The following is a 14,397-nucleotide window of genomic DNA, read 5'->3' as shown; positions in this document are numbered from 1 at the left end:
ACTGTGACATCACGATGGTGAATCTCTCAGGTACATTACTGTGATATCACTATGATGCATCTCTCAGTAACATTACTGTGACGTCACTATGGTGCATCTCCCAGGTACATTACTTTGACATCACTATGGTGCACCTCTCAGGAACATTACTGTGACATCACTATGGTGCAACCCCAAGATACATTACTGTGACATCATTATGGTGCTACTCCCTGGAACATTACTGTGACATCACTATGGTGAATTTCTCAGGTGCAATACTGTGACATCACTATGGTGCAACCCCAAGATATATTACTGTGACATCACTATGGTGCTACTCCCAGGAACATTACTGTGACATCACTATGGTGCATCTCCCAGGTACATTACTGTGACATCACTATGGTGCATCTCCTAGGGACATTAATGTGACATCACTATGGTGCATCTCTCTGCTACATATTAATCACTATGGTGCATCTCCTACTTAGATTACTGTGATTTTACTGTGGTGCATCTCTCATTTGCATATTACTGTGACATCAATATGGTGCATTTTTTAGGTACATTACTGTGACATCACTATGGTGCATCTCCTAGGTACATTACTGTGACATCACTATGGTTCATCTGCCAGGGACATAACTGTGTCATCACTATGGTGCATCTCCTAGGTACATGACTGTGACATCACTATGGTGCATCTCTCAGGTACATTACTGTGTCATCACAATGGTGCATCTGCTAGGTACATTACTGTGACATCACTATGGTGCATCTCCTAGGTACATTACTGTGACATCACTATGGTTCATCTGCCAGGGACATTACTGTGACATCACTATGGTGCATCTCCCAGGTACATTACTGTGACATCACTATGGAGCATCCCCCAGGTACATTACTGTGACATCACTATGGGGCATCTCTCTGCTACATATCACTGTGACATCACTATGGTGCATCCCCCAGGTGCATTACTGTGACAACACTATGGTGCATCTCTCTGCTACCTATCACTGTGACATCACTATGGTGCATCCCCCAGATACATTATTGTGACATCACTATGGTGCATCTCCTAGGTACATTACTGTGACATCATTATGGTGCATCTCTCATCTGCATATTACTGTGACATCACTGTGGTGCATCTCTCAGGTACATAACTGTGACATCATTATGGTGCATTTCGCAGGTGCAATACTGTGACACCACTATGGCGCATCCCCAAGATACATTACTGTGACATCACTAGGGTGCATCTCTGAGACACATTACTGTGATATCACTATGTTGCATCTCCCAGGTACATTACTGTGACATCACTATGGTGCATTTTCTAGGTACATTACTGTGACATCAATATGGTGCATCTCTCAGGTACATTTACTGTGACATCACTATGGTGCATCTCCCAGGGACATTACGGTGTCATCACTATGGTGCATCTCCTAGGGACATTACGGTGTCATCACTTTGGTGCATCTCCCAGGTACATTACTGTGACATCACTATGGTGCATCCCCCAGGTACATTACTGTGACATCACTATGGTGCATCCCCCAGGTACATTACTGTGACATCACTATGGTGCATCCCCCAGGTACATTACGGTGACATCACTATGGCGCATCCCCAAGATAAATTACTGTGACATCACTATGGTGCATCTCTCAGGTATATTACTGTGACATAACTATGGTGCATCTCTCAGACACATTACTGTTATATCACTATGTTGCATCTCCCAGGTACATTACTGTGACATCACTATGGTGAAACTCTCATCTGCATATTACTGTGACATCACTGTGGTGCATCTCCCAGGTACATGATTGTGACATTACTATGGTGCTTCTATCAGGTATGTTACTATGAAATAACTATGGTGCAACTCCCAGGAGCATTACTGTGACATCACTATGATGCAACTCCCAGGGACATTACTGTGACATCAATTTGGTGCATTTCCCAGGTACTGTACTTTGACATCACTATGGTGCATCGCCCATTTACATTACTGTGACATGACTGTTATTTTTCTCTCAGTAACTTTACTGTGACATCTCCATGGTGCATCTCCCAAATACATTATTGTGACATCACTATGGTGCATCTCCCAGGTATATTATTGTGACATCACTATGGTGCATTTCCAAGGTACATTATTGTGACATCATTATGGAGCATCTCCAAGGTACATTATTGTGACATCATTATGGTTTATCCTTCAGGGACATTACTGTGATATCACTATGGTGCATCTCTCGGGTACATTACTGTGACATCACTATGGTGCTTCTCCTATGTAAATTACTGTGACAGCACTATGGGGCATCTACCAGGTAGAATACTGTGACATCACTATGGCGCATCTCTCAGTTACATTACTGTGACATCACTATGATGAATCTCCCAGGTTCATTAATGTGACATCACACTAGGTAAATTACTGTGACATTAAATTTGTGCATTTCCCAGGTACTTTATTACAGAATATAATACCTACAGACAATAAAATTTAAAATGAAAGTTCAAATAAAATAAATAAAAGTGTGCATAACTAACGCAGCTGTGGTGCCTACAGTACACACTACGTCCGCACAAGGGAAACTACACCTATATATCTGTGAAACAACAAATAGGAAGTCATAAGTCACAGTTGGTGTGTTAATGTGCGTGTGTGTAGTATATGTTGGTACCTGTAATAAAGCTGCAGTTATTCCTCACAGGCTGGATAAACCATCGGTCAGAGGAATTCAGACTTTCATTGCACACTTGTATCCATCCAGAGAGCTAATCTGATGGAACTTTTTGTAGTGTTCTTCGACTTGCTTTTCAATATTTCTTCTGTGCTCATTAATGCGATCTTTCAGCATTCTTTTTGTTCGACCTATATATAATATATTGCAGGGACATACAATACAGTATATGACTCCCTTTGTTCGCCAAGTTAATTGGCTTTTGATTTTATACTTATCCATAGGTCTGAATGTTTTAATAATCTTTTTATTTTTGGCGATCTTACATGCCATACACTGTCTGCATGGAAAAAAGCCGTTGTTCTGCAGAAAATTTTTTTCTATTAATGTTGTGGAATTTTTTGGTTCTAGGCCTCCAATGTTTTTGCCTTTTTAAAAATGAACTTCGGTTTCTTTGATAGATACTGGCCTATTGTTTTGTCCTGAGACAAGATATTCCAGTGACGAGCTACAATGTTTTTAAAAATGTTTTGATCTTGTGTGTACTGGGTTATAATTGGCACCTCTATACAGTTCTTTTCCACCGATTCCTTCCCATTTGTGTTTTCCTCGCCTGTCATTTCCCTATCTTTCAATAAATCGGATCTACACATGTTCATGACAATTGTTTCAGTGGTTTAAAGAGGAGTTTTATTATATCCTTTATTAATGAGCTTTTGTTGTAGTATTGTTGCTTCCTCTTTAAATATTTCTACATCCGTGCAATTTCTGCAATGACGCAAAAATTTACTTTTTGGTATGGCATCTAGCCAAATTGGGAGATGACAACTGGTTTTTTGGATGAAGCTATTACTGTCTGTAGGTTTATTAAATGTCCTGGTCTTAATCATCTCATCCTCAATATAGATAGTTATGTCAAGAAAATTAATGGATTCTCGACTGAAAGTGGGTGTGAATTCCAGGTAGTAATCGTTTTTATTTATATTGCTGAAGAATTGTAGGAGCCATTCTTCCCCCCCCCCCCCCCCCTGACCATACAAACACCACGTTGTCGATAAATCTACGCCAGAGGACCAGATTCGCAGCAAGTCCGCCTGTGGGAAAAATGTAGGCGTCCTCCCATTTCCCCACGTATAAATTGGCGTAACTTGATGCGAATCTGGTCCCCATGGCTGTACCCCAGCTTTGCAAATAAAATGAATCCTCATATTTAAAGTAATTATGATTGAGAATGAATTCTATAAAATCTGCTATGTAGTTGATTTGTAAATTTGGCAAAAGTCCGGATTTTTTCAGAAAGTAATGTACTGCCTCACATCCCTTAGTGAGTTCTATCACAGTATATAGTGATGTGACATCTAGAGTTCCAATTATAAAATGTGGTTCCCACTTAATTGTGTTTGATATTTGTAGAACATGTGTCGTGTCTTTCAGATGGGCAGGTAATCGCTGGACATGAGGTTGCAATAGGTGATCTATATATTCTGATAAATTGGACGTCAAACATCCAATTCCCGATATTATCGGTCGGCCTGGGGGCGCCTTTCTGATTTGTGTATCTTGGGGATATGATACATAACAGAAATTCTAGGGGTTGGGGTGTTGATATACTGGGCCTTCTTTTTATTTAAGATCCTTGAAGTCACACCATTTTTTATTAATTCTTCCAATTCTCTTTTGTATTTATTAGTGGGATCTGATTTTAAAAGCTGATATGTTCGTTTATCTCCCGATATTCATAAAGCTTCTTTACGATAGTCTGCTGTGTTTTGCACAACTATGCTGCCCCCCTTATCAGCCGGACGGATAATTATATCATTATTTTTCTGTAAGGAAAGAATGGCCATCTGTTCTCTATGTTCTAAGTTACTTGTATACATCTCTTTGTTAGAGTTTCTATCTTTAATTTTTCTGATATCCTTTATGACCAAATGTTGAAAGACTTTAAACGCTTCAGAATATTCACTGAGTGGATTTACCTGGACTTTGGTTTGAGCGTTGTATGGGTTATCAGGTCTGATAAACAGAAATATTTGATGTTATTGGACGTTTGATGAAGTATTTCTTAATTGCAAGATTTCGCATAAATTTTTTCAAACCGATGAAAGCGTTGAATTTGTCAAAACGAACCGTCGGTGCAAACTTTAGACCTTTTTGTAGTAATTTATTATCTCCTTCATTTAATGTGTAACTGCTTAAATTAAAGATTTTTTGATCTGAAATGGACTCTTTGTCTTTTAGTTGTGTTTCTGTTCTTATAGCTGTTATTTTCTTTTTGGTGAGTTTCCCCGCCCTCTGTCCGGGTCGACGTTTCTTCTCGGTCGTTCTAAAAAATTTGGATTTGTCGTTCAATTTTTTTATTAATATTTGTTTCGACCTATGTGGCGTTTCTTGTAATTTTACCTACATTATATTCAGTGGCTGTTTTTTCTTTAATGGTCTGTTATTTTTCTCTCAGTAACTTTACTGTGACATCACCATGGTGCATCTCCCAGATACATTATTGTGACATCACTATGGTGCATCTCCAAGGTACATTACTGTGACATCACTATGGTGCATCTCCCAGGTACATTACTGTGACATCACCATGGTGCATCTCCCAGATACATTATTGTGACATCACTATGGTGCATCTCCAAGGTACATTACTGTGACATCACTATGGTGCATCTCCCAGATACATTATTGTGACATCACTATGGTGCATCTCCAAGGTACATTACTGTGACATCACTATGGTGCATCTCCAAGGTACATTACTGTGACATCATCATGGCTTAGCCTTCAGGGACATTACTGTAATATCATTATGGTGCATCTCTCAGGTACAATACTGTGACATCACTATGGTGCATCTCTCAGGTACAATACTGTGACATCATTATGGTGAATCTCCAAGATACATTACTGTGACATCACTGTGGTGCATCTCCCCAGTGCATTACTGTGACATCACTATAGTGCATCTTTCAGGTACATTACTGTGACATCACTATGGTGCATCTCCCAGGTGCATTACTGTGACATCACTGTGGTGCATCTCTCAGGTACATTACTGTGACATCACTATAGTGCATCTCTCAGGTACATTACTTTGACATCACTATGGTGCATCTCCCAGGTACATTACTGTCATATAACTATGGTGCAACTTTCAGGTTTGTTACTGTGACATTACTGTAGTGTATCTCTCAGCTATGCTACTGTGACATCACTATGGTGTATCTTTCAGGGACATTACTGTGACATCACTATGGTCCATCTCCCAGATACATTACAGGCCATAGGTTTGGACACAAATTCTCATTCAAAGAGTTTTTCTGTATTTTCATGACAACAAAAATTTTAGATTCAAACTAAAGGGATCAAATTTATGGAATAACAAATGTGTAATTATATACTTAACAAAAAAGTGTGGAATAATTGAAATTATGTCTTATATTCTATGTTGTTCAAAGTAGCCACCTTTTGCTTTGATTACTGCTTCGCACACTCTTGGCATTCTCTTGATGAGCTTTAAGAGGTAGTTACCAGAAAAGGTTTTCACATCACAGGTGTGCCCTGTCAGGTTTAATAAGTGGGATTTCTTGCCTTGGGATTTCTGGAGTTGGGACCATCAGTTGTGTTGTGTAGAAGTCAGGTGGATACACAACTAATAGTCCTACTGAATATACTTTTAAAATTTGTGTTATGGCTAAAAAAAAGCGGCTTAGTAAAGAAAAATGAGTGGCCAAAGGTGAACAAATGGTTCCCACCGTGAAGCAGGGGGGAGGAGGTGTGATGGTGTGGGGGTGCTTTGCTTGTCACACTGTTGGGGATTTATTCTAAATTGAAGGTATACTGAACTAGCATGGTTACCATCTTGCAGTTGCAGTTGCATGCTATTCCATACGGTTTGCATTTAGTTGGACCAACATTTATTTTTCAACATGACAATGACCCAAACATACCTCCAGGCTGTGTAAGGGCTATTAGACCAAGAAAGAGAGTGATGGGGTGCTACGCCACATGACCTGGCCTCACAGTCACTAGACATGAACCCAATTGAGATGGTTTGGGGTGAGATGGACCGCAGAGTGAAGGCAAAAGGGGCAACAAGTGCTAAGCATCTCTGGGAACTTCTTCAAGACTGTTGGAGGATCATTTCAGGTGACTACCTCTTGAAACTCATCAAGAGAATGCCAAGAGTTTGCAAACATCAAGAGAATGCCAAAAGTGTGCAAAGCAGTACCAAAAGCAAAATATGGCTATTTTGAAGAACTTAGAATATAAGACATATTTTCAGTTGTTTCAAACGTTTTTGTTAAGTATATAATTCCACATGCGTTAATTCATAGTTTGATGCCTTCAGTGTGAATCTACAATTTTTACAGTCAGGAAAATACTGAAAACTCTTTGAATGAGAAGGTGTGTCCAAACTTTTGGTCTGTACCGTATATACATGTGTTCTAGGTAAAGGAGGTGATTAGCATTTTTTACTTTTTTAACATTTTTTTTTAAATGTTTTGCTATTATTTCAGGCCCCTTAGGGCAAAGATCCCTAACCTTTTTGTGTCTGGGGACTGGCTGCACCCAATATTGTTTTTGATAATGACTGGGTCGGGTAACCCCCTCATCATGGTCCCTGTGAAAAACAATTGGTCTCCTCACAACCACTCCATATCTAATCCTAACCCATTTATCAGAAGTGCCCCCCTTTAATTAAATGTCCACCGCATAAACCCCCTTTAAAAAGAACATGTCATCCCACCAAAAGACCCCACCAACTATTCCCCCATAATCATAACATTCGGCCGGCACTATGAATAAGCACAGCGTGGCCAGCGCTGTGAAAATTACTGTGACATCACTATGGTGTATCTCTCATCTGCATATTACTGTGACATCACTGTGCTGCATCTCTCAGGTACATAGCTGTGACATCACTATGGTGAATTTCCCAGGTTCAATACTGTGAAATAACTATGGTGCATCCCCAAGATACATTACTGTGACGTCACTATGGTGCATCTCCCAGATACATTATTGTGACATCACTATGGTGCATCTCCAAGGTACATTACTGTGACATCACTATGGTGCATCTCCCAGGTACATTACTGTGACATCACCATGGTGCATCTCCCAGATACATTATTGTGACATCACTATGGTGCATCTCCAAGGTACATTACTGTGACATCACTATGGTGCATCTCCCAGATACATTATTGTGACATCACTATGGTGCATCTCCAAGGTACATTACTGTGACATCACTATGGTGCATCTCCAAGGTACATTACTGTGACATCATCATGGCTTAGCCTTCAGGGACATTACTGTAATATCATTATGGTGCATCTCTCAGGTACAATACTGTGACATCACTATGGTGCATCTCTCAGGTACAATACTGTGACATCATTATGGTGAATCTCCAAGATACATTACTGTGACATCACTGTGGTGCATCTCCCCAGTGCATTACTGTGACATCACTATAGTGCATCTTTCAGGTACATTACTGTGACATCACTATGGTGCATCTCCCAGGTGCATTACTGTGACATCACTGTGGTGCATCTCTCAGGTACATTACTGTGACATCACTATAGTGCATCTCTCAGGTACATTACTTTGACATCACTATGGTGCATCTCCCAGGTACATTACTGTCATATAACTATGGTGCAACTTTCAGGTTTGTTACTGTGACATTACTGTAGTGTATCTCTCAGCTATGCTACTGTGACATCACTATGGTGTATCTTTCAGGGACATTACTGTGACATCACTATGGTCCATCTCCCAGATACATTACAGGCCATAGGTTTGGACACAAATTCTCATTCAAAGAGTTTTTCTGTATTTTCATGACAACAAAAATTTTAGATTCAAACTAAAGGGATCAAATTTATGGAATAACAAATGTGTAATTATATACTTAACAAAAAAGTGTGGAATAATTGAAATTATGTCTTATATTCTATGTTGTTCAAAGTAGCCACCTTTTGCTTTGATTACTGCTTCGCACACTCTTGGCATTCTCTTGATGAGCTTTAAGAGGTAGTTACCAGAAAAGGTTTTCACATCACAGGTGTGCCCTGTCAGGTTTAATAAGTGGGATTTCTTGCCTTGGGATTTCTGGAGTTGGGACCATCAGTTGTGTTGTGTAGAAGTCAGGTGGATACACAACTAATAGTCCTACTGAATATACTTTTAAAATTTGTGTTATGGCTAAAAAAAAGCGGCTTAGTAAAGAAAAATGAGTGGCCAAAGGTGAACAAATGGTTCCCACCGTGAAGCAGGGGGGAGGAGGTGTGATGGTGTGGGGGTGCTTTGCTTGTCACACTGTTGGGGATTTATTCTAAATTGAAGGTATACTGAACTAGCATGGTTACCATCTTGCAGTTGCAGTTGCATGCTATTCCATACGGTTTGCATTTAGTTGGACCAACATTTATTTTTCAACATGACAATGACCCAAACATACCTCCAGGCTGTGTAAGGGCTATTAGACCAAGAAAGAGAGTGATGGGGTGCTACGCCACATGACCTGGCCTCACAGTCACTAGACATGAACCCAATTGAGATGGTTTGGGGTGAGATGGACCGCAGAGTGAAGGCAAAAGGGGCAACAAGTGCTAAGCATCTCTGGGAACTTCTTCAAGACTGTTGGAGGATCATTTCAGGTGACTACCTCTTGAAACTCATCAAGAGAATGCCAAGAGTTTGCAAACATCAAGAGAATGCCAAAAGTGTGCAAAGCAGTACCAAAAGCAAAATATGGCTATTTTGAAGAACTTAGAATATAAGACATATTTTCAGTTGTTTCAAACGTTTTTGTTAAGTATATAATTCCACATGCGTTAATTCATAGTTTGATGCCTTCAGTGTGAATCTACAATTTTTACAGTCAGGAAAATACTGAAAACTCTTTGAATGAGAAGGTGTGTCCAAACTTTTGGTCTGTACCGTATATACATGTGTTCTAGGTAAAGGAGGTGATTAGCATTTTTTACTTTTTTAACATTTTTTTTTAAATGTTTTGCTATTATTTCAGGCCCCTTAGGGCAAAGATCCCTAACCTTTTTGTGTCTGGGGACTGGCTGCACCCAATATTGTTTTTGATAATGACTGGGTCGGGTAACCCCCTCATCATGGTCCCTGTGAAAAACAATTGGTCTCCTCACAACCACTCCATATCTAATCCTAACCCATTTATCAGAAGTGCCCCCCTTTAATTAAATGTCCACCGCATAAACCCCCTTTAAAAAGAACATGTCATCCCACCAAAAGACCCCACCAACTATTCCCCCATAATCATAACATTCGGCCGGCACTATGAATAAGCACAGCGTGGCCAGCGCTGTGAAAATTACTGTGACATCACTATGGTGTATCTCTCATCTGCATATTACTGTGACATCACTGTGCTGCATCTCTCAGGTACATAGCTGTGACATCACTATGGTGAATTTCCCAGGTTCAATACTGTGAAATAACTATGGTGCATCCCCAAGATACATTACTGTGACATCACTATGGTGAATCTCCCAGGTACATTACTGTGACATCACTATGGTGCATCTCTCAGGTACATTACTGTGACATCACTATGGTGCATCTCTCAGGTACATTACTGTGACTTCACTATGGTGCATCTCCCAGGAACGTTACTGTGATATCACTGTGGTGCATCTCCCTGGTACATTACTGTGACATCACTATGGTGCATCTCCCAGGGACAGTACTGTGAGATCACTATGGTGCATCTCTCAGCTACATATTACTGTGACATCACTATGGTGCATCTCCTAGGTACATTACTGTGACATCACTATGGTGCATCCCCCAGATACATTACTGTGACATCACTATGGTGCATTTCCCAGGTACATTACTGTGACATCACTATGGTGCATCTCCCAGGCACATTACTGTGACAACACTATGGTTCATCACTCAGACACTTTACTGTGACAACACTATGGTGCATCTCTCTGCTACATATTACTGTGACATCACTATGGTGCTTCTCTCTGCTACATATTACTGTGACATCACTATGGTGCATCTCCCAGATACATTACTGTGACATCACTATGATGCATCTCTATACTACATATTACTGTTACATCAATATGGTGCATCTCTCAGGTACATTACTGTGACATCACTATGGTGCATCTCTATACTACATATTACTGTTACATCACTATGGTGCATCTCCCAGAAACATTACTGTGACATCACTATGGTGCATCTCTCAGGTACATTACTGTGACATCACTATGGTGCATCTCTCATCTGTATTTTACTGTGATATCACTATGGTGCATCTCCAAGGTACATTACTGTGACATCACTATGGTGCATCTCCAAGGTACATTACTGTGACATCACTATGGTGCATCTCCCAGGCACATTACTGTGACAACACTATGGTTCATCACTCAGACACTTTACTGTGACATCACTATGGTGCATCTCTCTGCTACATATTACTGTGACATCACTATGGTGCTTCTCTCTGCTACATATTACTGTGACATCACTATGGTGCATCTCCCAGATACATTACTGTGACATCACTATGGTGCATCTCTATACTACATATTACTGTTACATCACTATGGTGCATCTCCCAGAAACATTACTGTGACATCACTATGGTGCATCTCTCAGGTACATTACTGTTACATCACTATGGTGCATCTCTCATCTGTATTTTACTGTGATATCACTATGGTGCATCTCCAAGGTACATTACTGTGACATCACTATGGTGCTTCTCCAAGGTACATTACTGTGACATCATTATGGTTTATCCTTCAGGGACATTACTGTGATATCACTATGGTGCATCTCTCAGGTACAATACTGTGACATCACTATGGTGAATCTCCCAGCTACATTACTGTGACATTTCTATGGTGCATCTCCCAGGTGCATTACTGTGACATCACTATAGTGCATCTCTCAGGTACATTACTGTGACATCACTATGGTGCATCTCCCAGGTGCATTACTGTGACATCACTGTGGTGCATCCCTCAGGTGCATTACTGTGACATCACTATGGTGCATCTCCCAGGTACATTACTGTCATATAACTATGGTGCAACTTTCAGGTTTGTTACTGTGACATTACCGTAGTGTAACTCTCAGCTATGCTACTGTGACATCGCTATGGTGTATCTTTCAGGTACATTACTGTGACATCGCTATGGTGTATCTTTCAGGTACATTACTGTGACATCACTATGGTCCATCTCCCAGATACATTACAGGCCATAAGTTTGGACACAACTTCTCATTCAAAGAGTTTTTCTGTATTTTCATGACTATAAAAATTTTAGATTTAAACTAAAGGGATCAAATTTATGGAATAACAAATGCGGAATTATATACTTAACAAAAAAGTGTGGAATAATTGAAATTATGTCTTATATTCTATGTTGTTCAAAGTAGCCACCTTTTGCTTTGATTACTGCTTCGCACACTCTTGGCATTCTCTTCATGAGCTTCAAGAGGTAGTCACCAGAAAAGGTTTTCACATCACAGGTGTGCCCTGTCAGGTTTAATAAGGGAGATTTCTTGCCTTATAAATGGAGTAGGGACCATCAGTTGTGTTGTGCAGAAGTCAGGTGGATACACAACTAATAGTCCTACTGAATATACTTTTAAAATTTGTATTATGGCTAAAAAAAAGCGGCTTAGTAAAGAAAAATGAGTGGCCAAAGGTGAACAAATGGTTCCCACCGTGAAGCAAGGGGGAGGAGGTGTGATGGTGTGGGGGTGCTTTGCTTGTCACGCTGTTGGGGATTTATTCTAAATTGAAGGTATACTGAACTAGCATGGTTACCATCTTGCAGTTGCAGTTGCATGCTATTCAATCCGGTTTGCGTTTAGTTGGACCATCATTTATTTTTCAACATGACAATGACCCAAACATACCTCCAGGCTGTGTAAGGGCTATTAGACCAAGAAAGAGAGTGATGGGGTGCTACGCCACATGACCTGGCCTCACAGTCACTAGACATGAACCCAATTGAGATGGTTTGGGGTGAGATGGACCGCAGAGTGAAGGCAAAAGGGGCAACAAGTGCTAAGCATCTCTGGGAACTTCTTCAAGACTGTTAGAGGACTACCTCTTGAAACTCATCAAGAGAATGCCAAGAGTGTGCAAACATCAAGAGAATGCCAAAAGTGTGCAAAGCAGTACCAAAAGCAAAATATGGCTATTTTGAAGAACTTAGAATATAAGACATATTTTCAGTTGTTTCAAACGTTTTTGTTAAGTATATAATTCCACATGGGTTAATTCATAGTTTGATGCCTTCAGTGGGAATCTACAATTTTTACAGTCAGGAAAATACTGAAAACTTTTTGAATGAGAGGGTGTGTCCAAACTTTTGGTCTGTACCGTATATGCATGTGTTCTAGGGAAAGGAAGTGATTAGAATTTTAACTTTTTTAACTTTTAACATTTAAAAAAAAATGTTTTGCTATTATTTCAGGCCCCTTAGGGCAATGATTCCTAACCTTTTTGTGTCTAGGGACTGGCTGCACCCAAAATTGTTTTTGATAATCACTGGGTCGGGTAACCCCCTCATCATGGTCCCTGTGAAAAACAATTGGTCTCCTCACAACCACTCCATATCTAATCCTAACCCATTTATCAGAAGTGCCCCCCTTTAATTAAATGTCCACCGCATAAACCCCCTTTAAAGAGTACCTGTCACCACACCAAAAGACCCCACCAACTATTCCTCCATAATCATAACATTCGGCCGGCACTGTGAATAAGCACGGCGTGGCCAGCGCTGTGAAAATGTACGGCGCGGTCTCTGTCAGTGCAGCTGCATCGGAAAGAGCCGGCAGCAATTACGCAATATATGCTCTGCTGCCAGCTATTCTTACAGGTCCCCCTGACAGGGGCGTATTGGAGGTGTGTTGGCTGGCCCTCTCGTAAACACTGCCGACTGCAGCGTCCAGAAAATGAGGATCTGACCCCTTATTTGGTAATGGGCCGGATCCATTAAAACCAAGTTTACCAACATAAATATTTTTTTTTTAAATGACATAAATAGAAAGGGGCTGGGGGGGAGGATTATGGGGGCATAGTTGGTGGGGGTCTTTTGGTGGGGTGACAGGTCCTCTTTAATGAAATGTCCACAGCAGAGTACCCCTTTAATGAAATGTCCAGAGCAGAGCCCCCCTTTTTTGAACTGTCCATAGCAGCACTTCTCCCCCTTTAATGAAATGTCCACAGCAGAGCTTCTCCCCCTTTAAAGAAATATCCACAGCAGAGACCCTCTGTAAAGAAGGAAACCTACCACTACTAGATCCGGTGGTAGGTGCATCTAACGTATGTAAGGATAGACCTTTTTAGGGCTAATTATTTACTACCCTTGATCTTTCCTAATCTTTAATCTGGGGCATGGAGTAACATTCAGGAAAAGGTCAGTCAGGTAGCTGCGACTTCTCACATACATACCCGAGGGACAATCATGATGCAGGAACCTCTCCGAAGTTGGCACAGAGTTTCCCACACTCCCCAGTCTCTCCATCGCAGAGCCCAGCCAAGCAGCACCTGAAACTACAGGGCACGCTACATGACAGGGGTAGCCATGAAAGAGATGTTATCGGTCTTGAGATGCTCTTTTCAAGGGGACATGACTAAGATTATTAAACCAGTGGAAATTTAACTAAACTCTGT

General features: G+C 40.6%; 1 protein-coding gene across 1 annotated transcript in view; it reads left to right on the top strand.

The window, feature by feature from the left end:
- The first annotated feature begins 4,618 nt into the window (after nucleotides 1-4,618).
- The window catches only part of LOC140065944 (uncharacterized), a 47,397-nt gene continuing 37,618 nt past the window's right edge, over nucleotides 4,619-14,397 (top strand). The window contains exons 1-2 of the mRNA XM_072113504.1: nucleotides 4,619-4,701; nucleotides 4,949-4,965. Of these exons, the coding sequence (XP_071969605.1) occupies nucleotides 4,619-4,701; nucleotides 4,949-4,965 (100 nt within the window). The remainder of the gene's footprint in view (nucleotides 4,702-4,948; nucleotides 4,966-14,397) is intronic.

Source organism: Engystomops pustulosus, chromosome 6 (assembly GCF_040894005.1).
Source record: "Engystomops pustulosus chromosome 6, aEngPut4.maternal, whole genome shotgun sequence".
Classification (NCBI taxonomy): Eukaryota; Metazoa; Chordata; class Amphibia; order Anura; family Leptodactylidae; genus Engystomops; species Engystomops pustulosus.
The sequence above is the reverse complement of the archived record's forward strand: the minus strand, read 5'-3'. Positions and strand labels throughout refer to the sequence as shown.